The sequence below is a fragment of the Salvelinus alpinus genome, chromosome 22 (genome assembly GCF_045679555.1).
Source record: "Salvelinus alpinus chromosome 22, SLU_Salpinus.1, whole genome shotgun sequence".
Taxonomy (NCBI): domain Eukaryota; kingdom Metazoa; phylum Chordata; class Actinopteri; order Salmoniformes; family Salmonidae; genus Salvelinus; species Salvelinus alpinus.
In genome coordinates this window covers 1,474,453-1,500,832 of record NC_092107.1, presented here as the reverse complement: position 1 = coordinate 1,500,832, position 26,380 = coordinate 1,474,453, and the positions used below count along the sequence as shown (strand labels likewise).

At 42.7% G+C, this 26,380-nt stretch overlaps 3 protein-coding genes across 17 annotated transcripts in view; 1 reads left to right on the top strand and 2 right to left on the bottom strand.

Moving 5' to 3' along the window:
* LOC139548750 (dixin-A-like) overlaps nucleotides 1-12,276 on the top strand; it is a 28,803-nt gene extending 16,527 nt beyond the window's left edge. For 7 of the 15 annotated variants that reach the window (XM_071358541.1, XM_071358543.1, XM_071358542.1 and 4 more), the window contains 5 exons: nucleotides 548-757; nucleotides 888-954; nucleotides 6,945-7,053; nucleotides 7,523-7,631; nucleotides 11,904-12,276. In XM_071358541.1, the coding sequence (XP_071214642.1) occupies nucleotides 548-757; nucleotides 888-954; nucleotides 6,945-7,053; nucleotides 7,523-7,631; nucleotides 11,904-11,987 (579 nt within the window). In that variant the 3' untranslated portion in view covers nucleotides 11,988-12,276. Of the gene's footprint in view, nucleotides 1-547; nucleotides 758-887; nucleotides 955-6,944; nucleotides 7,054-7,472; nucleotides 7,632-11,903 lie in introns of all 15 variants that reach the window. The other 8 variants (XM_071358550.1, XM_071358540.1, XM_071358551.1 and 5 more) reach the window with 5 other exon arrangements.
* pih1d2 (PIH1 domain containing 2) lies at nucleotides 12,238-14,816 on the bottom strand. Its single transcript, XM_071358552.1, has 6 exons — nucleotides 14,734-14,816; nucleotides 14,229-14,418; nucleotides 13,867-13,993; nucleotides 13,401-13,631; nucleotides 12,921-13,219; nucleotides 12,238-12,737 (listed from the first exon to the last, which is right to left on the bottom strand). The coding sequence occupies exons 2-6, from the start codon at nucleotides 14,412-14,414 to the stop codon at nucleotides 12,603-12,605; spliced, it is 978 nt and encodes a 325-aa protein (XP_071214653.1). The 5' UTR covers nucleotides 14,415-14,418; nucleotides 14,734-14,816; the 3' UTR covers nucleotides 12,238-12,602.
* Nucleotides 14,817-14,971: 155 nt separating this feature from the next.
* On the bottom strand, nucleotides 14,972-26,203 carry LOC139548749 (transmembrane protease serine 5-like). Its single transcript, XM_071358537.1, has 14 exons — nucleotides 26,042-26,203; nucleotides 24,901-25,051; nucleotides 24,298-24,384; nucleotides 23,890-24,003; nucleotides 22,035-22,170; nucleotides 21,689-21,802; nucleotides 21,534-21,577; nucleotides 20,576-20,738; nucleotides 20,207-20,391; nucleotides 19,923-20,021; nucleotides 19,724-19,776; nucleotides 15,957-16,046; nucleotides 15,419-15,571; nucleotides 14,972-15,278 (listed from the first exon to the last, which is right to left on the bottom strand). The coding sequence occupies exons 1-14, from the start codon at nucleotides 26,042-26,044 to the stop codon at nucleotides 15,270-15,272; spliced, it is 1,401 nt and encodes a 466-aa protein (XP_071214638.1). The 5' UTR covers nucleotides 26,045-26,203; the 3' UTR covers nucleotides 14,972-15,269.
* Between the last annotated feature and the right edge of the window lie 177 nt (nucleotides 26,204-26,380).

Below are 26,380 nucleotides of genomic sequence, written 5' to 3'. Positions count from 1 at the left end.
GACAGAGCTTGAGAGGATCTGCAGAGAAGAATGGGAGAAACTCCCTAAATACAGGTGTGCCAAGCTTTTAGTGTCATACCCAAGAAGACTCGAGGCTGTAATCGCTGCCAAAGGTGCTTTAACAAAGTACTGAGTAAAGGGTCTGAATACTTATGTAAATCTTATATTTCATTTTTTCATTTTTAATACATTAGCAAAAATGTCAAACATTTTTTTCCCCCTTTGTCATTAAAGGGTAATGTGTGTAAATAGAGGGGGGAAAAAACAATTTGATCAATTTTAGAATAAGGCTGTAGCCTAACAAAATGTTGGAAAGTCAAGGTTTTTGAATACATTCTAAAGGCACTGTATGTACATTTCCTACATGTGTTTACATGTTGGTGGGAGGGAGTGTGTGATTAATTTAATGTGTGTTTCATGTCATCATTATAGCTGTCTCTAGAGCTAGAGACCTAATGGAGGTTAAAGGCCATAGCCAAATGATCAACAACCTTCAAATTGGCCTGGCCACCAGTTCTAGTGGTTAATGTCGTTTTGTGTGTATTAGCAGGGAGAGGAACTGCAGCTGGTGAGGGAGGCCCTGCGTAGTCTGAGGGATGGTTTCTCAGGTCACGACCCTCAGCATCACACCCTGGACACACTGGAGCAAGGGGTGGCCAGTCTCATGGACCGCCTATACACACTCGACACACGCCGCAGGCAGCAGGACAGAGGGGTACACACACACACACAACAATTCACACAGAAGACCACAGAGGTGGGTGCTGTGTGCATGCTGTTAGCGTTATATTTTGCACCTGATGTCATAATAATGTGTTTATCGTGTGCACATCATGACTGGCTGAATTGGCATTTCTTCTAGTAACTGTGACTCTGTCTTCTTGTAGGGTCCATACAAATCACCAGGACGAAGAGCCAACCCCACAGACAGGGACTCATGGCCACCCAGCTCAAGTAAGATATACTGTTTATTACAGTGCCTTGCAAAAGTATTCACCACCCTTGGCGTTTTTCCTATTTTGTTGCATTACAACCTGTAATTTAAATGGATTTTTATTTGGATTTCATGTAATGGATATACAGAAAATAGTCCAAATTGGTGAAGTGAAATTTAAAAAATAACTTGTTTCAAAAAAAAAAAAAAATTAAATTAAAATGAAAAAGTGGTGCGTGAATATGTATTCACCCCCTTTGCTACGAAACCCCTAAAAATGATCTGGTGCAACTAATTACCTTCAGAAGTCACATAATTAGTTAAATAAAGTCCACCTGTGTGCAATCTAAGTGTCACATGATCTGTCACATGATCTCAGTATATATAGTTGAAGTCGGAAGTTTACATACACCTTAGCCAAATACATTTAAACCTTTTCACAATTCCTGACATTTAATCCTAGTATAAATTCCCTGTCTTAGGTCAGTTAGGATCACCACTTTATTTTAAGAATGTGAAATGTCAGAATAATAGGAGAGAGAATTATTTATTTCAGCTTTTATTTCTTTCATCACATTCCCAGTGGGTCAGAAGTTTACATACACTCATACACCAAACATACACCAAATATTAATTATTTGGTAGCATTGCCTTTAAATCGTTTAAAACCTCTTGAAGCTAGGGGGCAGAATTTTTATGTTTGGAAAAATAACGTTCCCAATGTAAGCTGCCTATTTCTCAGGTCCGGATGCTAGAATATGCATATAATTGACAGAGTAGGATAGAAAACAATCTAAAGTTTCCAAAACGGTCAAAATATTGTCTGTGAGTATAACAGAACTGATTTTGCAGGCGAAAACCTGAGGAAATCCAACCCTGGAGTGCCTCTTATTTTGAAAAATCACTGTTCCATTGCCTGCCTTTCGTCCATTTAAAGGGATATCAACCAGATTCCTTTTCCTATGGCTTCCTCAGGGTGTGAACAGTCTCAAATCGCGTCAGTGGATAGCTGAATGTCCTTCCATTAGTTCATGCGCGCGAAAGTTGTAGCTCAACATTTTCTTTATCTCTGTTATTGAATAGTTTACCGTCCGGTTGAAATGATATCGATTATTTATGTTAAAAACAACCTGAGGATTGATTATTAAAAACGTTTGACATGTTTCTACGAACTTTACGGATACTATTTGGAATTTGTCAACCCTTGATGACCTGCCTAAGGCTGTGGAATACTGAACATAACGCGCCAAACAAATTGAGTTTTTTTAATATAAAATCTTTATCGAACAAAAGGAACATATATTGTGTAACTGGGAGTCTCGTGAGTGCAAACATCCGAAGATCATCAAAGGTAGGCGATTAATTTTATTGCTTTTCTGACTTTCGTGACCAATCTACATTGCAGCTAGGTGTTTGTAATGTTTTGTCTAGTGATCGATAAACTCACACAAATGCTTGGATTGCTTTCGCTGTAAAGCATATTTTCAAAATCTGACACGACAGGTGGATTAACATCAAGCTAAGCTGTGTTTTGCTATATTGCACTTGTGATTTCATGAATATAAATATTTTTAGCAATTTGTATTTATTTTGGGGCTCTGCAATTCAGCGGTTGTTGATAAAAATGATCCCGCTAAAGGGATCCGTGCGTCAAGAAGTTTTAACTTGGTTCAAACGTTTCGGGTAGCCTTCCAAACTTCCCACAATAAGGCTAATTCCTCCTGACAGAGCTGGTGTAAATGAGTCAGGTTTGTAGGCCTCCTTGATCACACATGCTTTTTCAGTTCTGCCCACAAATTTTCTATAGGATTGAGGTCAGGGCTTTGTGATGGCCACTCCAATACCTTGACTTTGTTGTCCTTAAGCCATTTTGCCACAACTTTGGAAGTATGCTTGGGGTCATTGTCCATTTGGATGACACATAGCTTTAACTTCCTGACTGATGTCTTGTGATGTTGCTTCAATATATCCACATACTTTTCCTGACTCATGATGCCATCTATTTTGTGAAGTGCACCAGCCCCTACTGCAGCAAAGCACCCCCACAACATGATGCTGCCACCCCTGTACTTCACGGTTGGGATGGTGTTCTTCGGCTTGCAAGCATTCACCTTTTTCCTCCAAACATAACAATGGTCATTATGGCTAAACAGTTCTATTTTTGTTTCGTCAGACCAGAGGACATTTCTCCAAAAAGCATGATCTTTATCTCAATGTGCAGTTGCAAACCGTAGTTGCAGTTGCAAACCGGCATTTCAGGTTACGTCGATATAGAACTCATTTTACTGTGGATATAGATACTTTTGTACCTGTTTCCTCCAGCATCTTCACAAGGTCCTTTGCTGTTGTTCTGGGATTGATTTGCAATTTTTGCATCAAAGTACGCTCATCTCTAGGAGACAGAATGCGTCTCCTTCCTGAGCGGTATGGCGGCTGCGTGGACCCATGGTGTTTATACTTGCGTACTATTGTTTGTACAGATGAACATGGTACCTTCAGGCATTTGGAAATTGCTCCCAAGGATGAACCAGGCTGGTGGAGGTCTACAATTTTTTTCTGAGGTCTTGGCTGATTTCTTTTGATTTTCCCATGATGTCAAGCAAAGAGGCACTAAGTTTGAAGGTAGGCCTTGAAATACATCCACAGGTACACCTCCAATTGACTCAAATTATGTCAATTAGCCTATCAGAAGCTTCTAAAGCCATGAAATCATTTTCTGGAATTTTCCAAGCTGTTTAAAGGCACAGTCAACTTAGTGTGTGTAAACTTCTGACACACTGGAATTGTGATACAGTGAATTATAAGTGAAATAATCTCTCTGTCAACAATTGTTGGAAAAATTACTTGGGTCATACACAAAGTAGATGTCCTAACCGACTTTCCAAATCTATAGTTTGTTAACAAGAAATGTGTGGATTGTTTGAAAAATGAGTTGTAATGACTCCAACCTAAGTGTATGTAAACTTCCGACTTCAGCTGTATAAAGGGATTACAAAAGACATGCAAAGACCAGATATGCTGAAGTGAAGCTCATCTCTTGCTAATCTCAGTGGCTAATTTTGGTATCTCTACTGTATGTTGTTGTTTCAGTTGTCTCAACAGATCAGCAGGTTACATCTTCTAAGGGAAATCCACAGAAATTACCACATGTAGCTATAACAAATTGCACCCAGGGCAAGGGAAGGGCGGTGCCACGATAAGAGTGATTTATACAGAACATTGGTTGGCATGTACTTCATATGTCTTTGCTTGCAGTTCTTATTCCAAGATTATTTGAAATGAGTTGCAGTGGAGTATTTAGGGATAATCACTTCAGTAGAATCAGATAAGATGGTGACCAGACCACTGTGATCTGAAGCTTCTAAACCATGACATAATCTTCTGGAATTTTCCAAGCTGTTTAAAGGCACAGTCAACTTAGTGTATGTAAACTTCTGACCCACTGGAATTGTGATACAGTGAATTATATGTGAAATAATATGTCTGTAAACAATTGTTGGAAAAATGACTCATGTCATGCACAAAGTAGATGTCCTAACCGACTTGCCAAAACGATAGTTTGTTAACAAGAAATGTGTGGAGTGGTTGAAAAACCTAAGTGTATGTAAACTTCCGACTTCAACTCTACACCTGTTCTGAAAGGCCCCAGAGTCTGCAACACCATTAAGCAAGGGACACCACCAAGCAAGCGGCACTATGAAGACCAAGGAGCTCTCCAAACAGGTCAGGGACAAAGTTGTGGAGAAGTACAGATCAGGGTTGAGTTGTAAAAAAATATCCAAACCTTTGAACATCCCACGGAGCACCATTTAAATCCATTATTAACACATGGAAAGAATAAGGCAACACAACAAACCTGCCAATAGAGGGCCGCCCACCAAAACTCACAGACCAGGCAAAGAGGGAATTAATCAGAGATGCAACAGGAGCTGCAAAGCTCCACAGCGGAGATTGGAGTATCTGTCCATAGGGCCACTTTAAGCCGTACACTCCACAGAGCTGGGCTTTACGGAAGAGCGTCCAGAAAAAAATAAGCAACCATGTTTGGTGTTCGCCAAAAGGCATGTGGGAGACTCCCCAAACATATGGAATAGGGTACTCTGGTCAGATGAGATTAAAATTAAGCTTTTTGTCCATCAAGGAAAACGCTATGTCTGGCGCAAACCCAACACCTCTCATCACCCCAAGAACACTATCCCCACAGTGACGCAGTGTGGTGGCAGCAGAATGCTGTGGGGATGTTTTTCATCAGCAGGGACTGGGAAACTGGTCAGAATTGAAGGAATGATGGCTGGCGCTAAATAAAGGGAAATTCTTTAGGGAAACCTGTTTCAGTCTTCAAACCTTCCAGCAGGACAATGACCCTAAGCATGCTGCTAAAGCAACACTCGAGTGGTTTAAGGGGAAACATTTAAATGTCTTGGAATTGCCTAGTCAAAGCCCAGACCTCAATCCAATTGAGAATCTGTGGTATGACTTAAAGATTGCTGCACACCAGCGGAACCCATCCAACTTGAAGGAGCTGGAGCAATTTTGCCTTAAAGAACAGGCAAAAATCCCAGTGGCTAGATGTGTCAAGCTTATAGATACATACCCCAAGAAACATGCAGCTGTAATTGCTGCAAAAGGTGGCTCTACAAAGTATAAACTTTGGGGGAGTGAATAGTTATGCACACTCAAGTTTTCTGTTTTTTGTCTTATTTCTTGTTTGTTTCACAATAAAAAAACATTTTGCATCTTCATAGTGGTAGGCATGTTGTGTAAATCAAATGATAAAAAAACAAAAATCTATTTTAATTCCAGGTTGTAAGGCAACAAAATAGGAAAAATGCCAAGGAGGTGAATACTTTCGCAAGCCACTGTACGCCGTTCTCAACAACCTTGATAATTCTCTTTCACGCAACTTTATCTAATTGTGTAATTCAATTACATTGAACATATGTTAGGAGCTATCAAGCGTTTTAATCAGCTAGCCTGGTTATCTGTAGAGAAAAGTGTCATTTTAATCCAACTTGGTCTGGTCCACATAAGTATTACAGACTCAGCACCCAGGTACCTATCAAATTATTTTACATATATAAGATGTCCACCAATACAACACCAGAGCCAGAGACTCTGATATTGCTTGTTTTAAATGTAAGAGTCTATCTGGTAAGAACACTTTTTTTTTATATTCCGGCATTGTTGAGTGCAACAAACTACCACATCAACTCAAAGCCATGGCAACCATAATTGACGACACTAAATTACTTGGTGTTACCTCAGATTTTAAAATGTCATGGTAAAAACATATATATTCAATGTTGTAAAGATGGGGAGAGGCCTGCTTTTTTGACACTCCACAAAGCAAATCCTGCAGGCTCTAGTTTGATCTTATCTTGATTTTTGTCCAGTCACATGGTCAAGTGCTGCGAAGAAAGACCTAGTTAAGCTGTAGCTGGCCCAGAACAGAGCGCCACGTCTTGCTCTTCAATGTAATCAGAGGGCAAATATTAAAACTATGCATACCAGTCTCTCTTGGCTAAGAGTTGAGGAAAGACTGACTTCTTGTTTTTATAAGAAACCTTAATGTGTTGGAAATTCTGGTTTCAAAAAACAAATAAACGGCACAACACCTCTCCCCCATGTGAACTACTTGTTGTGTGAATGCACTGACCTGTATGTGTACCTGCTAGATGTTGATTTTAAATGTATGTATATTGTAAAGTCTTTTGTCTGTAATATCGTTATGTGTCAGACCATAATAAGACTAGCTGTCACCATTGCCATTGGCTAATGGGGATCCTAATAAATCAAATCAAAACCATAACTTCATTTAAAAAGTTCAAAAGCTGGGTAATGATCTAGCCATAGACACATTTTCATGTCTGTATTTAGGTCATGTGTCTGTATCTATAGTATGTAATGTTGGAATGTTTTTGTACCATGGAAATGCATCTGACTTTCTAAAATCAATCTGTCTTTAAGCTGTAGCCAGTAAGCGAACCTATATGTTTTTATTTGTTTTCAGAAATAGCTCACTCCCACAGTAGTCCTGGCCTGGACTCCACAGTCTCCACTAAAGTCCTCTACTTCACTGATCGTTCACTCACTCCTTTCCTGGTCAACATCTCCAAAAGGTACAAATACAGAATCCCTCTTTGGGTCTTGATGATGTCCATTGCATACATACATACATTACATACCTTTGTGTTGCATGCTGCCTGTAAGTTGTGGATGCAATGTACAGTGCCAGTCAAAAGTTTGGACACACCTACTCATTCAAGGGTTTTTCATTATTTTTACAATTTCCTACATTGTAGAATAATAGTGAAGTCATCAAAACTATGAAATAACACATATGGAATTATGTAGTAACCAAAAAAGTGTTACACAAATCAAAATATATTGTAGATTTTAGATTCTTAAAAGTAGCCACCCTTTGCCTTGATGGCTGCATTGGGTATTGAATGCATGCATGTGTGTCATTGGTGTGTGTATTGTGTGTCTATGTGCTGTAGCGTTGTGAGGGAATGTGCATGTCTGTGTCTCTGCACAGATCAGTGTACCATGATGCCATCTGACACTGAGACTGTGCTGTGCTGTTAGGCTGGGGGAGGTGACTCTGAGAGACTTCAAGGCAGCGGTGGACCGCCAGGGTAGCTTCAGGTACCACTTCAAAGCCCTCGACCCAGAGTTTGGGACTGTGAAGGAGGAGGTAGGCATGTTTTGGATTACAACTTTGGGTTTACATTTAGATAGTGTCAAATGTTACCACTTAGGGGGAAATGCCTGAATGACCAAAATGAAAAGAGAAAACACTTGGAATTGGCAATAGTTCCAAAACCCAGTAACTATGTTAAGATCATAAAGATGTGGATTCTCTATTAAGGTTGATATGTGTTTAGAGACTGTCCCTGTATATGTCATACACTACATATACAAAAGTATGTGGACACCGCTTCAAATGAGTTGATTTGGCTATTTCAGCCACAGAAAAATCTGGGTTTGGGGAATGCCAAGAGAACACTACCTGTCCGAATGCATAGTGCCAACTGTAAAGTTTGGTGGAGGAGGAATAATGCTCTGGGGCTGTTTTTCATGGTTCAGGCTAGTCCTCTTAGTTTGAGTGAAGGGAAATCTTAACGCTACTGCATACAATGACATACAATGACATTCTAGACGATTCTGTGCTTCCAACTTTGTGGCAACAGTTTGGGGAAGGCCCTTTCCTGTTTCAGCATGACAATGCCCCTGTGCACAAAGCAAGGGCCATACAGAAATAATTTGTCGAGATCGGTGTGGAAGAACTTGACTGGCCTGTACAGAACCCTGACTTCAACCCCATCTTTGTGATGAATTGGAATGCCAACTGTGAGCCAGGCCTAATTGCCCAGCATCAGTACCCGACCTCACTAATGTTCTTGTGGCTGAATGGAAGCAAGTACGCGCAGTAATGTTCCAACATCTAGTGGAAAGCTTTCCCAGAAGAGTGGAGGCTGTTATAGCAGCAAAGGGGATCAACTCCATATTAATGCCCATGATTTTGGAATGAGATGTTCAACGAGCAGGTGTTCACATACAGTGCATTCGGGAAAGTATACAAACCGTTTGACTTTTTCAACATTTTGTTACCTTACAGCCTTATTTTAAAATTGATTAAATTAAAAATGTTCCTCATCAATCTACAGTCGTGGCCAAAAGCTTTGAGAATGACACAAATATGAATTTTCACAAAGTTTGCTGCTTCAGTGTCTTTAGATATTTTTGTAAAATGTTACTACGGAATACTGAAGTATAATTACAGGCATTTCATAAGTGCCAAAGGCTTTTATTGACAATTACATGAAGTTGATGCAAAGAGTCAATATTTGCAGTGTTGACCCTTCTTTTTCAAGACCTCTGCAATCCGCCCTGGCATGCTGTCAATTAATTTCTGGGCCACATCCTGACTGATGGCAGCTGATTCTTGCAACTGATTCTTGCATAATCAATGCTTGGAGTTTGTCAGAATTTGTGGGGTTTTGTTTGTCTACCCGCCTCTTGAGGATTGATCACAAGTTCTCAATGGGATTAAGGTCTTGGGAGTTTCCTGGCCATGGACCCAAAATATCGATGTTTTGTTCCCCGAGCCACTTAGTTATCACTTTTGCCTTATGGCAAGGTGCTCCATCGTGCTGGAAAAGGCATTGTTCGTCACCAAACTGTTCCTGGATGGTTGGGAGAAGTCGCTGTTGGAGGATGTGGTACCATTCTTAATTCATGGCTGTGTTCTTAGGCAAAATTGTGAGTGAGCCCACTCCCTTGGCTGAGAAGCAACCCCACACATGAATGGTCTCAGGATGCTTTACTGTTGGCATGACACAGGACTGATGGTAGCGCTCACCTTGTCTTCTCCGGACAAGCTTTTTTCCGGATGCCCCAAACAATCGGAAAGGGGATTCATCAGAGAAAATTACTTTACCCCAGTCCTCAGCAGTCCAATCCCTGTACCTTTTGCAGAATATCAGTCTGTCCCTGATGTTTTTCCTGGAGTGAAGTGGCTTCTTTGCTGCCCTTCTTGACACCAGGCCATCCTCCACAAGTCTTCGCCTCACTGTGCGTGCAGATGCACTCACACCTGCCTGCTGCCATTCCTGAGCAAGCTCTGTACTGGTGGTGCCCCGATCCCGCAGCTGAATCAACTTTAGGAGACGGTCCTGGCGCTTGCTGGACTTTCTTGGGCACCCTGAAGCCTTCTTCACAACAATTGAGCCGCTCTCCTTGAAGTTCTTGATGATCCGATAAATGGTTGATTTAGGTGCAATCTTACTGGCAGCAATATAGGCAGCCTGTGAAGCCCTTTTTGTGCAAAGCAATGATGACGGCACGTGTTTCCTTGCAAGTAACCATGGTTGACAGAGGAAGAACAATCATTCCAAGCACCACCCTCCTTTTGAAGCTTCCAGTCTGTTATTCGAAGTCAATAAGCATGACAGAGTGATCTCCAGCCTTGTCCTCGTCAACAGTCACACCTGTGTTAACGAGAGAATCACTGACATGATGTCAGCTGGTCCTTTTGTGGCAGGGCTGAAATGCAGTGGAAATGTTTTTGGGGGATTCAGTTCATTTGCATGGCAAAGAGGGACTTTGCAATTAATTGCAATTCATCTGATCACTCTTCATAACATTCTGGAGTACAGTATATGCAAATTGCCATCATACAAACTGAGGCAACAGACTTTGTGAAAACTAATATATGTGTCATTCTCAAAACTTTTGGCCACGACTGTACACACAATACCCCTAACGACAAAGTGAAAACAGGTTTTAAGAATTTTTTGCAAATTTATTTAAAAAAAGAGGAAAAAATACCTTATTTACATAAGTATTCAGTCCCTTTGCTATGAGACTCGAAATTGAGCTCAGGTGCATCCTATTTCCATTGATCATCCTTGAGATGTTTCTACAACTTGATTGGAATCGACCTGTGGTAAATTAAATAGACACAGCTGTCTATATAAGGTCCCACATTTGACAGTGCATGTCAGAGCAAAAACCAAGCCATGAGGTCGAAGGAATTGTCCGTAGAGCTCAGAGACAGGATTGTGTTGAGGCACAGATCTGGGCAAGGGTAGCAAAACATTTCTGCCGCATTGAAGGTCCCGAAGAACACAGTGGCCCCCATCAATCTTAAATGGAAGAAGTTTGGAACCACCAATCTCCTAGAGCTGGCCGCCCGGCCAAACTGAACAATCGGGGGAGAAGGGCCTTGGCCAGGGAGGTGACCAAGAATCCGATGGTCACTCTGACAGAGCTCCAGAGTTCCTCTGTGGAGATGGGAGAACCTTCCAGAAGGACAACCATCTCTGCAGCACTCCACCAATCAGGCTTTTTTCAGCGGCAGGGACTGGGATACTTGTCAGGATCGAGGGAAAGATGAACGGAGCAAAGTACAGAGAGATCCTTGATGAAAACCTGCTCCAGAGCGGGGCGAAGGTTCACCTTCCAACAGGACAACAACCCTATGCACACAGCCAAGACAACGCAGGAGTGGCTTCGGGACAAGTCTTTGAATGTCCTTGAGTGGCCCAGCCAGAGCCCAAACTTGAACCCGTTCAAACATCTCTGGCGAGACCTGAAAATACAGTCAGGTCCATAAATATTTGGACAAATATTTGGACATTGACCATTATTATTATTTTAGCTGTCTACCACAGCATTGGAGTTGACATTAAATAATGAGCTGTAAATGCAGGCTTTCAGCATTAATTTGAGGGTATTTACATCCAAATCGGGTGAACGGTGTAGAAATTACAGCACTTTTTATGTGTGGTCCCCCCCTTTTAAGGGATCAAAAGTACCTGGACATTGGCTGTTCCATGGCCAAAATGGTAGTAATTCCTACATGGTTCATACAATAATTTTGACAAAACCCTTACATTAAAGATTAACGTCTACACTTAAAGCACATCTTGAATGTTTCCTTTCAAATCTATTGTGGTGAGAGCAAAAATTATGCAAATAGTTTCACTGTCCAAACACTTATGGACCTGACTATAGCTGGGCAGCAACGCTCCCAATCCAACCTTACAGAGCTTGAGAGGATCTGCAGAGAAGAATGGGACTAACTCCCAAAATACAGGTGTGCCAAGCTTGTAGCGTCATACACAAGAAGACACGAGGCTGTAATCGCTGCCAAAGGTGCGTCAACAAAGTACTGAGTAAAGGGTCTAAATACTTATGTCGATGTGATATTTCACTTTTCTATTTTTAAAGCATTTGCAAAAATGTCTAAAAACCTGTTTCTGCTTTGTCATTATGGGGTATTGTGTGTAGATTGATGAGGAAACTTTTTTCTTTAAATCAATTTTAGAACAAGGCTGTAATGTAACAAAATATGGAAAAAGTCAAGGGGTCTGAATACTTTCTGAATGCACTGTACTGTTGGTCATGTAGTGTAGTTTATATTAAAAGAGTATGCCTGTCTGGTTCTGGTTGGTGTTCTCAGGTCTTCCAGGACGGAGCCCTGGTGCCTGGCTGGGAGGGGAAGATAGTGGCCTGGGTGGAGGAGGACCATGGAGAGAGACGGTAGAACTGGGAACCAACCAGAGGGAACCACTAGCCTCAAACTGTGACCACTGGAATTTGATGTCATAACACACTCTCAGTATTCTCAGCAGCCCTGCAGAGGTAGTTATTAAAACAATTGGGACCAATCTATTTATTACTGTTTCGAGATAAAACCATACTTTCAAAAATGGCTCTGTCCTATGGACATTTGACTTACAGTAACTGTTTGAAGTACAAGTTGTTGCCAAATATGAATAAAGTTCTTCACAATACAATTTTGAAGTTTTAATAAACATGGATTATTGCATGAATATGGACTATTTGTGAATTATTTCCCAGACATGCAGTTAATGTAACTCATGATCATGGAGGAGTATAATTCCACTCGAGTCATTAATGTTGTTGTGAATGTCTTTACTAAGGTACTGTTTACTACTACAAAGGTTCAGACGCACAGCTTATAGGATGCATAGCAGAAATTACATTACTGCCTTCTCTAATTTCCAAAGTCCCAATCTCTTCAGAAAGACAAATCACCTACTGGGTGTAACTGTGTCTTGTCAGAAAAGACAGTGTTTATTTGAATTGTTTTGTCTATTAATGAATGTGCGTCTTTTTAGTGTCGGCAGTACCAGCACTAGAGTATAGACACTTGCAAAGTTAATAACCGTTTCTTCTTGTTGAATGTGGCAGAGGCCGACTCCTCATTCACAGTCTCAGGCAGCTCCAGGTGTAGATGGTACATATCCTCCACTTCTAGTAGTACATCATCCTACAGAGAAATACACACACAGACTATTAGACCCACAAGACCACAGAAAGGATAACTTATAATGTAACATAGGCTATTATGTCAACATAAGAAGAGTTTAAGCAAAAGGGACAGAATTTTTGTTAATCCATCACAGGGTCTTATGCATAGCACAAGGGAAGGGGAAGCAGAGTGGTCCCTGACCTGGGAAATGCTGAGGTGGCACTCTGTGATGGACTGAACCTTTGGTAGCTCCACAGTCAGCTCCAGGCTCCGAGAGAGGTCCCTGGGGTCAGAGTTGACAGTGAGCTGGTGCTGTGGCCGCTGAGGCTGGGCTGTCACTGAGCTAGAGATCACCTGGATCAGGTTCTTGGTCTTGTTGCTTTGGTCCCCTGGCCCAGGAGTTCGCTGGACAGATGTGATGAGCTGCACAGGTGTACTGTCCTCAGTCTGCCCTTCACGCAGAGAGATCTGCTGAAGCAGGGAAGCTGGGGTCTGGGAGGCTGGGAAATTGAAGTCAAATGAATGTCAAAAAATGTATCTTCACCTACAGTATACCTTAAAAAACGTAGTTAGTTAGTAGGTATTGCTCAATATATTTTAATTCAATAATCTCGCCTTTATCTTGGTGGTGTCACCTTAATAAAAAATAAAACCCCTTGAATAATTACGTAGAGGCTTTACCTGTGTTGGTGGCAGGGCTGGACTGTTTTAGAGAACCCAGGCGGCGCTGCATGTCCTCTAGGCTGCCCTTCAGCTTACTGCTGCTGACGTTGTACTGCTGGATCAGACGCAGGCCATGCTGCTGCTGGGTGAAGCTCAGAGCTAACAGGTGAACCTGGTCCTCCCTCTTGTCCTTCTGAGCCTGCTGCAGCACCGCAGGGCTGAACGCCACATCCATCACACTGTAATCGTCTGAGTACATGAAACACAAGTTGTAGTACTGAGAAACGGCAATGAAACACCTTTAAAGTTCAAACAGTGTTACATAACATTAGTATCAAAACCATAAAACAAGTTATAAGAAAGTCAGCTGTAGTAGAAAGTAATTTGAGGAATGTTCACTTTTTTGCCAGCACCTCTTGTAATACAGGTTACAATGCAGGTAATACAGGTTTGTGTTCTGCAGGACAACAGTGACTCTTGGTACCTCCTCCTTCACCAGTGTCTGTTTCCAGTCTCCCTCCACACACGGGCACGGGCTTGTTCTCATCAGCAGGGGTAGGGACGCGCTTCCAGCCACACACATTGATGTACAGCAACCCTTTCTTTGGCTCCTGACACAAACAATAAAGCAACTGTTCAGCCTTTTATAGTTCACACCTCCATATTATTAGCCAGCAGTGCACAGTCAAACGTGCACTGCAAACAAATGAACCAGTATTCTCTTATCAACACACTTCGCTATGTCCTTTTTATGTAGGCCAGTGTTGTAAGTTTGTATGTTTTGAATCGATAAACTCTACAGTGTGGGTGTAGCTGTTCATAGAAAATGCAGGTACTTTATGGTACCAGCATTTCGGTGAGTAGGCAGGAGTCAGGCTGAGGTGGTGCATTATAATCAGTTCCCTGTTTCATCTGTTTCTCGATAAACATCTGGTAGCTTTGAGGGTCATTCTGAGACAGGTCGTCTAACATGGACCAGAACTGGTTGACCTGCTGCAAAACTTCCTTTGTACACCCCAGGGAAGAAGACATATTTCTGAAAAGATATTGAGTGATTTAGTTTAGTATACACACAGCTCATTGGAGTTTTGCATTTGATTATGGTATGGCAATGAAAGTTAGCTATAGATGAACAAGCATGGAGAGAATTCATGGCCAGGTTAAATAACGTTAACGTTAGCTAGCTAGCTACAGTAGCTAAATAGCTAGCGCTAGGTCTACCACCTGTTGCAATACACCAGACAGCAATGCCTTTGAATAAAATCAAACTATTTGGTACGAATACTGTGAATCAAATGGTGAACAGTAACGTTAGTTATCCTTCTAACACAAAGCACATGGAAATACTCACAGTAAACTTGCTTGCTTCAAGTTCTTGCGACCCCTGTGCTAACTTTACAGCTAAATGTTGATTAAAATCAACTTTGTAGCGAGTGATCTCTGTTACTATGGAAACGAGATGAGAGTGGTGCATGCACGCCCTCTACAGACAGACGTGAGATACTACTACTTTGCACTAAACGGTGGACACCGTCTGCATCCTGAAATGATGGCTCTGGTACATAAAGCTCTTTCATCACACCAGAGTAGACAATGGACATGTTTAGATATGAAGCATAATTTATTTTCAATACAAGACAAATATATGGTATAAATATGTTCTCATTCAGGTGCTAAAAATACAATGTATGACAAACATGTATAGTATAGAATATTTCCTACTGTTAAATAATGTATGCATTCCTGCAATAAACATGGCCGTTATAAGGAGGTAAAATTACATTTACAGTACAAGAGGAAGAATGTCAGGAGCATCATATGTTTCAGTTTGCTCTAGGCCTGTTCTGGAGTCTCCCTGATCATCCATTGTCTTATTCCTCTTCCTCCTCAGTAGCTCTAGGGATGGAAAAACAAATGTAACATACAGTATTATGCAATTTCAAGAGGAGAAACAGAACTGCAAAGCAGATGTGGTCTTGATATGTAAAAAAATCAATACATAGGCCTATGCAACGGAGGAGTTAGTGTAAGTTTACCTCAATCATGTCGTAGATCCAGCCGAGAAACTCGGCCACCTTGGTGTAGACTCCGGGGTGGTTGGGCTCAGCGCAGCCTGTACCCCAGCTCACCACGCCCACCAGTCTCCACACGTTGTCAATTTGACAGACTAGCGGACCCCCACTGTCCCCCTGGGCAGAGAACAGGGGCAGATATACGTTGCTGTCAATCATACTGGTTACCAGACTACCACACTGATTGTTACGGGTTGAGATATTGTTAAGTCACAGTGATTTAGTGATTATGGGTTGGGATATTGTGAAATACTGAATCCTGAGCGCCACTGAATTTGATTGGTAAGACCTTGAATAAAGCTAGTATGCTCTCTCAGGCACATGCCTAATGAGCTTTGTCTTTGATCATTTAGAACAGTAAAGGGAGACACCTGAGGGAAAATATTCTCATTATAAAGAACCAATTCTACTTTTGTAAGACAACAACTCTCTGACCTTTGGTACATCTCTTCATAAAACAAACCACAGGAGGAAGAACACTGGTATCTTTTTATGAACTAACCTGACATGCGTCCACTTTGCCCTCGGTGTATCCAGCACAGAGCATGCGTGGGGTGACCTCTCCATTGTACATGCAGGAACTGTTGCATTTACATTTAACATTTACATTTAAGTCATTTAGCAGACGCTCTTATCCAGAGCGACTTACAAATTGGTGCATTCACCTTATGATATCCAGTGGAACAACCACTTTACAATAGTGCATCTAACTCTTTTAAGGGGGGGGGGGGTTAGAAGGATTACTTTATCCTATCCTAGGTATTCCTTAAAGAGGTGGGGTTTCAGGTGTCTCCGGAAGGTGGTGATTGACTCCGCTGACCTGGCGTCGTGAGGGAGTTTGTTCCACCATTGGGGTGCCAGAGCAGCGAACAGTTTTGACTGGGCTGAGCGGGAACTGTACTTCCTCAGAGGTAGGGAGGCGAGCAGGCCAGAGGTGGATGAACGCAGTGCCCTTGTTTGGGTGTAGGGCCTGATCAGAGCCTGAAGGTACGGAGGTGCCGTTCCCCTCACAGCTCCGTAGGCAAGCACCATGGTCTTGTAGCGGATGCGAGCTTCAACTGGAAGCCAGTGGAGAGAGCGGAGGAGCGGGGTGACGTGAGAGAACTTGGGAAAGTTGAACACCAGACGGGCTGCGGCGTTCTGGATGAGTTGTAGGGGTTTAATGGCACAGGCAGGGAGCCCAGCCAACAGCGAGTTGCAGTAATCCAGACGGGAGATGACAAGTGCCTGGATTAGGACCTGCGCCGCTTCCTGCGTGAGGCAGGGTCGTACTCTGCGAATGTTGTAGAGCATGAACCTACAGGAACGGGTCACCGCCTTGATGTTAGTTGAGAACGACAGGGTGTTGTCCAGGATCACGCCAAGGTTCTTAGCACTCTGGGAGGAGGACACAATGGAGTTGTCAACCGTGATGGTGAGATCATGGAACGGGCAGTCCTTCCCCGGGAGGAAGAGCAGCTCCGTCTTGCCGAGGTTCAGCTTGAGGTGGTGATCCGTCATCCACACTGATATGTCTGCCAGACATGCAGAGATGCGATTCACCACCTGGTTATCAGAGGGGGGAAAGGAGAAGATTAATTGTGTGTCGTCTGCATAGCAATGATAGGAGAGACCATGTGAGGATATGACAGAGCCAAGTGACTTGGTGTATAGCGAGAATAGGAGAGGGCCTAGAACAGAGCCCTGGGGGACACCAGTGGTGAGAGCACGTGGTGCGGAGACAGATTCTCGCCACGCCACCTGGTAGGAGCGACCTGTCAGGTAGGACGCAATCCAAGCGTGGGCCGCGCCGGAGATGCCCAGCTCGGAGAGGGTGGAGAGGAGGATCTGATGGTTCACAGTATCAAAGGCAGCCGATAGGTCTAGAAGGATGAGAGCAGAGGAGAGAGAGTTAGCTTTAGCAGTGCGGAGCGCCTCCGTGACACAGAGAAGAGCAGTCTCAGTTGAATGACTAGTCTTGAAACCTGACTGATTTGGATCAAGAAGGTCATTCTGAGAGAGATAGCAGGAGAGCTGGCCAAGGACGGCACGTTCAAGAGTTTTGGAGAGAAAAGAAAGAAGGGATACTGGTCTGTAGTTGTTGACATCGGAGGGATCGAGTGTAGGTTTTTTCAGAAGGGGTGCAACTCTCGCTCTCTTGAAGACGGAAGGGACGTAGCCAGCGGTCAAGGATGAGTTGATGAGCGAGGTGAGGTAAGGGAGAAGGTCTCCGGAAATGGTCTGGAGAAGAGAGGAGGGGATAGGGTCAAGCGGGCAGGTTGTTGGGCGGCCGGCCGTCACAAGACGCGAGATTTCATCTGGAGAGAGAGGGGAGAAAGAGGTCAAAGCACAGGGTAGGGCAGTGTGAGCAGAACCAGCGGTGTCGTTTGACTTAGCAAACGAGGATCGGATGTCGTCGACCTTCTTTTCAAAATGGTTGACGAAGTCATCAGCAGAGAGGGAGGAGGGGGGAGGAGGGGGAGGAGGATTCAGGAGGGAGGAGAAGGTGGCAAAGAGCTTCCTAGGGTTAGAGGCAGATGCTTGGAATTTAGAGTGGTAGAAATTGGCTTTAGCAGCAGAGACAGAAGAGGAGAATGTAGAGAGGAGGGAGTGAAAGGATGCCAGGTCCGCAGGGAGGCGAGTTTTCCTCCATTTCCGCTCGGCTGCCCGGAGCCCTGTTCTGTGAGCTCGCAATGAGTCGTCGAGCCACGGAGCAGGAGGGGAGGACCGAGCCGGCCTGGAGGATAGGGGACATAGAGAGTCAAAGGATGCAGAAAGGGAGGAGAGGAGGGTTGAGGAGGCAGAATCAGGAGATAGGTTGGAGAAGGTTTGAGCAGAGGGAAGAGATGATAGGATGGAAGAGGAGAGAGTAGCGGGGGAGAGAGAGCGAAGGTTGGGACGGCGCGATACCATCCGAGTAGGGGCAGTGTGGGAAGTGTTGGATGAGAGCGAGAGGGAAAAGGATACAAGGTAGTGGTCGGAGACTTGGAGGGGATTTGCAATGAGATTAGTGGAAGAACAGCATCTAGTGAAGATGAGGTCAAGCGTATTGCCTGCCTTGTGAGTAGGGGGGGAAGGTGAGAGGGTGAGGTCAAAAGAGGAGAGGAGTGGAAAGAAGGAGGCAGAGAGGAATGAGTCAAAGGTAGACGTGGGGAGGTTAAAGTCACCCAGAACTGTGAGAGGTGAGCCATCCTCAGGAAAGGAACTTATCAGGGCGTCAAGCTCATTGATGAACTCTCCAAGGGAACCTGGAGGGCGATAAATGATAAGGATGTTAAGCTTGAAAGGACTGGTAACTGTGACAGCATGGAATTCAAAGGAGGCGATAGACAGATGGGTCAGGGGAGAAAGAGAGAATGTCCACTTGGGAGAGATGAGGATCCCAGTGCCACCACCCCGCTGACCAGAAGCTCTCGGGGTGTGCGAGAACACGTGGGCAGACGAGGAGAGAGCAGTAGGAGTAGCAGTGTTATCAGTGGTAATCCATGTTTCCGTCAGTGCCAAGAAGTCGAGGGACTGGAGGGAAGCATAGGCTGAGATGAACTCTGCCTTGTTGGCCGCAGATCGGCAGTTCCAGAGGCTGCCTGAGACCTGGAACTCCACGTGGGTCGTGCGCGCTGGGACCACCAGGTTAGAGTAGCAGCGGCCACGCGGTGTGAAGCGTTTGTATGGTCTGTGCAGAGAGGAGAGAACAGGGATAGACAGACACATAGTTGACAGGCTACAGAAGAGGCTACGCTAATGCAAAGGAGATTGGAATGACAAGTGGACTACACGTCTCGAATGTTCAGAAAGTTAAGCTTACGTTGCAAAAAAATCTTATTGACTAAAATGATATAGTACTGCTGGCTGGTGAAATAGGCTAGCTAGCAGTGGCTGCGTTGTTGACTTTGTTTGAAAGTGTAGCTGGCTAGGTAACCTCTAACTGGCTAGGTAACCTCGACAATTACTCTAGACTACACAATTATCTTGGATACAAAGACGGCTATGTAGCCAGCTAAGATCAAACAAATCAAACTGTTGTACTGTAATGAAATGAAATGTAATACTACCTGTAATACTACCTGTGGAGCAAAGCGGAATGCAACTACTCGCTCCAAACCAAACCGGAAGTGCGTATCGTAGAGGGAGAGGCAATAGAAGTGTTGTTTCTTGTATTATTGTCTTTTGTGTCTTTAGAGGACTGCTTCACCTTAATGTCCCCTTTCCCTTTTCTTCTGTCCTTATTTTGTCCCACTTTGTCCCTTCTTTGTCCCTTCTTCTCTTCTGCCAACTAGATTTTCAGCATTTCTTGGTGCTTATCAGTGGAACTGGAGCTTCTTTTAGCGTGGCAGGGATGAGAACTGTCAAAGAAAGTCAAACTAATGTAAATATACCTCTCATTTTTATGATTTAAATGACTTTGGGCTATGAGAAAACATTTAACCATCGATATCGATACATTACATTTTCCTATTTTAATTATATTCTTGATTTAACATAGTCGTACCCTCATCTGGTTGAGTGTAGCCCCAGCCAGAGATCCAGCACTGTGTTCCTCCTGGTAGATCATGCTCGTACTGTGGCAGACAGATAGGCCTGATGGTATCTAAAAAATGTAATAACAAATAATATTTGGAATATTAGAAAAGAGTGTAGGTCATGTTGAAGTTAATTTCAGTAATATTGGAACATGGTTTGGAGCTGATTGCTGTAATCATAGAGTTGAGTGTTCCAGTCAGCCAAGGGACTATGTGGTGCATTCAAAAGTGAAGTAATCAAGTTCCCTGTCACCTGAGAAATTCAGTGGGGTCAGCAGTTTCATCAGAGCAATGTCATTGTCGTGGCTCCTGGGGTTGTATTTCTTGTTGTAGATAATCTTTTCCACTGCATATCCAGTGTACTGAGCCATTTTAGCTGAACTGCGTGTGACAATACCAGCGTAGACCACCCAACTGGACACCTGTGGCAGCCTATAACTGGAATGTTATAAAAGAGATGAAGAAATGTACGTCAGCTAGATGGCTCTCCAATTCTCAATTGTATAAAGTATTAATTACTTTGTGCAAAAGAAAGTGAACGCTATTGCTGTCCCTAGTCATCACTACACTGTCATGAGTCAGTGACCTCTGACCTCTAACCTTTTACCCCGAGGGGTCTTACTTGTGCACACAGTGGGCTGCGGTGACCACCCATTGGCTGGTGATGATGGTGCCTCCACAGGTGTGTTGGTTGCTGTAGTAGAGACTGACTTGCCAGGGCCACCTTCCCAAGGTAGCCTCCACTCCCCCGATTATCCTGGGCAGCTTAGCCCGCGTCCCACACTCTACACAGGCAAAGGAAACAAATATGAAAGCATTTTTACCCAGATCACTTTACATACATTGTATGGAGGTAACTCATCACCCCACTGTAAAAAACATTAGGAACACTTTCCTAATATTGAGTTGCACCCTCCTTTGCCCTCAGAACAGCCTCAATATCGGGGCATGGACTCTACAAGGTGTCGAAAGCGTTATAAAGGAATGCTGGACCATGTTGACTCCAATGCTTCCCACAGTTGTGTCACGTTGGCTGGATGTCCTTTGGGTGGTGGACCATTCTTCATACACACGGGAAACTGTTGAGCGTGAAAAACCCAACAGTGTTTCAGTTCTTGACACACTCAAACCGGTTCGCCTGGCACTTACTACCATACCCAGTTCAAAGGCACTTAAATCATTTGTTTTTCACATTCAGACTCTGAATGGCACACATAAACAATCCATGTCTCAATTGTCTCAAAAAAGTATTATTATTAATTATTATTATTATAATTTAACCTTTCTCCTCCTTTTCATCTACACTGATTGAAGTAGATTTAACAAGTGACATCAATAAGGGATAATAGCTTTCACCTGGATTCCCCTGGTCAGTCTATGTCATGGAAAGAGAAGGTGTTCCTAATGGTTTGTATACCTAGTGTATACCACCAATATGTAGAACTATGAAGTCATGACTGAGAGGTCGTATGAAGGCCATTGGGTCTTACCTGTGTGTGAGATGCATACACTGTATCTCTGTATCATTACAATGTAATCCACTATTATGTTAGTGTTGTTAGTACCCTGCAGAAACTTACCAAAACATTTCAAAGCTATAACCTTCCCTGTGACGCAACTCCCCCTAAATAAAAACAAATCCATCCATTAAAAAAGCTTGATTACTATGTTATAGCACATCTATTTTCTTCTGAATCATTAGGTTATGTATTATATCCTCAGACAGCTGCCATACCTTAACTGCCATATATTTTCCAGGCTGGTCTTGTGTTCAGATGTGATCTGTATAAAGCCATCGGTGTAGTTAGGTCCGATGTCCGTTAAGTTCACCCCTTTTTGCTTGGTCAGTCTGGAAACAAAATGAATCATAGTTATATCTTCTATAAAAGCAGGCGAGATGGGAGAGTGTGTGTTTTAAAAAGTAATGTCTGATCCATGGGGCATCGGGCAAGCCTATAAACGAGGTATTAAATAATCTAACATTAACTGGGAGCAATCAGCCTTATGGTTAGGTGAATAGCCTTTTATGTTGCCAAGCTGCTGTGGGCTTTATGGTAAGAAAATGGTCTCAGTTGACTAGCCTTAGATATCCCAGCTGGCGGCAGACCAGGGTCCCCAGGGAAGAGTTCCATCTCTCATAGCACACAGGCAGCCAGGTGGGCACCTTCTCTAGCTGGATCTCCAGGAGAGAGTTCTCTGGGCTGATTCTGTAAAACACTGAACCTCATTGATTGAAAATAATCCCTCCAGAGACCAACTAGATCAACAGTAATGAACTGCTGTCTTGTTTGAGAGGGAAATGTTAAGCAGCTTATATCCAATAACTAATGTAGTCAATATAAACAGATCATTATTTCATGTTTTGATGTGTTGATAGACAGTCTCCAATCCTCTCCACTGAAGTCTCCACTCCTCTCCACTGACTGTGATCATGTAGAAGTTGTTAAGGAATGTATTAATAAAGATATGTACTATTATAAAGACAATTATAGTTGTAATATAAACACATTTGGTTTATCAAACTACTAGGAAGGTCTTTCTGCCTGACAAAACAAGTGTGTCCCTTGACTTGTTCCACATTTTGTTGTGTTACAGCCTGAATTCAAAATCAATTAAATAATAGTTTTTCTCACCCATATAAACACAATACCCCATAAGAACAAAGTGAAACATGTTTTTTGAAATGTTAGCAAATTTATTGAAAATGAAATACAGAAATATCTAATTTTCATAAGTATTCACACCCCTGAGTCAATACTTTCTAGAAGCACCTTTGGCAGCGATTACAGCAGTGAGTCTTTCTGGGCAAGTCTCTAAGAGCTTTCCACACCTGGATTGTGCAATATTTCCACATTATTCTTTTCAAAATTCTTCAAGCTCTGTCAAATTGGTTGTTGATCATTGCTAGACAACCATTTTCAGGTCTTGCCATAGATTTTCAAGTAGATTTAAGTCAAAACTGTTACTCAGCCACTCAGGAACATTCACTGTCTTCTTGGTAAGCAACTCCAGTGTAGATGTGGCCTTGTATTTTAGGTTATTGTCCTGATGAAAGGTGAATTCATCTCCCAGTGTCTGGTGGAAAGAATTTTGAACCAGGTTTTAATCTAGGTTTATTTTTTATCCTGAAAAACTCCCCAGTCCTTAACGATTACAATGATACCCATAACATGATGTAGCCACTACTATGCTTGAAAATATAGATAGTGGCACTCAGTAATGTGTGGTATTGGATTGCCCCAAACATAACACTCTGTATTCAGGACAATAAGTTAATTGCTTTGACACATCCAAAGCCTAATTAATAACTTGAACATGCTCAAAGGGATATTCAATGTCTGCTTTTTTATTTTTACCCATCTACCAATGGGTGGCCTTCTTTGTGAGGCACTGGAAAACCTCCCTGGTCTTTGTGGTTGAATCTGTGCTTGAAATTCCCTGCTTGACTGGGGGACCTTACAGACAATTGTATTATGTGTGGGGTACAAAGATAAGGTAGTCATTCAAAAATCATGTTAAACACTATTATTGCACACGGACTGAGTCCATGCAACTTATTATGTGACTTGTTAAGCACATTTTTACTCCTGAACGTATTTATGCTTGCCATAACAAAGGGGTTGAATACGTATTGACTCAAAACATTTCAGCTCTCATTTGTAATTAATTTGTAAACATTTCTAAAAACATAATTCCACTTTGTCACTATAGGACAGTGACAAAAAATCTAAATGTAATACATTTTAAATTCAGGCTGTAACACAACATGTGGAAAAAGTCAAGGGGTGTGAATACTTTCTGAAAGCACTGTATACCCTATATAGTGCACTACTTTTGACTGGCGCCTATGGGGAATAAGGTGCTATTTGGGATGTAGCCAATCACACAGACAAGATGACAGTCTCTGTGGTGAGTGACGGGCTGAGAGGCACAGACCTTTCCTGGGGTCAGCCACAGAGATGTCCTCGGTCACATTACAGAAGGACGTGTCCTTGGTGTCCCCTAGCCCTGCTGGACTCTGGGAAGAGGTAGGCCTCAACAACAACCTGACTGTGGGAGGGAAAACAACAACATGCAGAGTGAATTATAGTTGTAGTGGATGTAAAACAGATGTTCTTAATCTAGCTCTGTCATTGTGTGAGACATGATTATCATGCATAGTTAATCAGCTATGACAGACTCATTGTAAAACATTCAAATACAGTGTTCTATATTCTGACATGTAGGGTTATTTCTGTTTGTTATCCACCACAGCAAGGAATCTGTGCCTCACAAACACTAGAACATTGAACATGTCATCATTCTCTTAATACTCCATGATTTGACACTTGCAGGATGTCTCACCTAGGAACCACACTCCAACTGCTAAGCCTCCCAGAAGTCCTACTGCACACACAGCAACCAGTACTCTCACCAGTCTATGGGCTGACACTGGAGCACAGCTGAATTAGACACTGATAAGAGATAAACTGCTTGGGGATACTGCTAAAAGGCATGTTAGCTGTCTGCCACACTGACATAGAGTGGAAGAGATAGCGGCACAGCATGTAACAGCCATTACAGTCTACAATGTGCACACAACTAAGGATGTGAACAAAGCATACCACATGCAGGGAACAGGTGACAAAGATGAATGCTGAACATTTCACAGGCAATGTCATAATCAACCGACTCATATAAAGTCTGCATGGCAGCTGTGAGGGATAGCTGTATAATGTACTACAGTTTGTGAAAAGGATAGCTAAAGCACTGAGGCTAGCTGGACTTGGCTTTAACTTAAGACAATGAGACACTAAAGTACTAAAGCTTAATGCTGCTATATACTCTAATTAGATAAGACTTTATGTAACATGCCTTGTTTGTGCACTAATTGGATAATGTCGTCTACTAATCATAGCCTGTGGTTCCAGCCCTATTAAACAGTGCACCACCCAGGCATTGCCTTACCGTGGTTTGTAGAATGGATTCCTCTCAGCCAGGCATGGCAGCTCTGACTCTGAGCTCCTTGGGGCCCTCCCACTCCTGTCTTCTCTGGGTGAAAAGGATGACTGACAGCCACAGGATTCTCAATCACAGATAATATATCTCCATCAAGATTCTGCAACATATGCAATGAATATAACACACACACACTATTTATATCAGTCTTCTGGGACACTGGATATGAACATAACCTATTCTTCCTGGATGACCCCCTCCCCTTCTACACACACAGAAGCCTTATTCATCCCTTTAATCAAACATATTTAATTAGGATGACTGTGAAACCCAGAGATCTCAGGAGGAATTGTCCAGGTGTATGGAATTTGAATGGCAGGTGTGTAAAGGTGCGTAGATAATGCCACAGGTGTCCAGGTGTGTGAACTGAAGCACAATGTATCATTCATAGCCAAACGTGAGAATCCCAGCCAACACGTCATACTTGTGCTGCAGACATATGGATTTACTCTACACAGAACCAGACCTATGCAGTAGGTATTTCACATGCAGGTGAATCAGACTACTTTCATTTGTTTTCTATTGTGAGACATACACTTTTTTTTAAATGTTAATCAGAGTTAAATACTACAGGGTATTTATAGCTTATGCAGTGAGATATTGTGGGAAAATAGGATGGCATTATATATTTACAAATCCCCTCTAAAAGCCATCTGCTTCAACATGATGCTTAAACATTGTAATAAACCCATAGAATCAACAGCAGTATGTTAACCCAAAGCATGCACTGAATGCATATATTTCCCTTTAAGTTATCTGCTAGCAGATAATACATTACATTAGTAAGAAGTATACAATGTACATGTACTTGAAATATATTATGATGATTGACATTAGATTCTTAAAAATTAGGTAACAATTCAATTAAATCCTTATAGTTGTTGTTAAACAACATGCACAACAGCTAGTACATGTACAGTAAGTAGACAGGCATTATGAAAACAACATTTGTTGTCAGTGATGTTGAGTGAGTCAATAGCCTAAAGACAGAGGGCGTCAGGGGAGGTGAGAGCAACAGAAAGGTATCAAGGTGATGTTGAAAGTAAATAGGGGTAAGGAGAGAGACAGAGATATATGCCTGGAGTCTTACCATGTTTTCCTTGTATGTTCTGTTGTCCAGAGGAGAGTGTGGCACTGGGCTCTTCAGCGCTTATCTGTAGGCCTGTGTTAGGTTAGAGACAGAGATGCGTTCTGCTCGCAGCTGGTTGACCATTTGCCATTTTACAGAATGCAACTCTGGATTTTCCCTTCACAAAGTGACAATGAGGTCAGCAGTGGTGCTGTGCTGCTGAATGAACCTGTTGTTTTGCCAAGGGGGTCATGGGGCCTATGGAGGCAGGCTCAACCAGTTCTTTGTAGGGGGGGAACATCTCCAGGGATACCCCCCCAAGCCACTGATAAGGCAGGGGGGTATCTTACCTATGCCAAC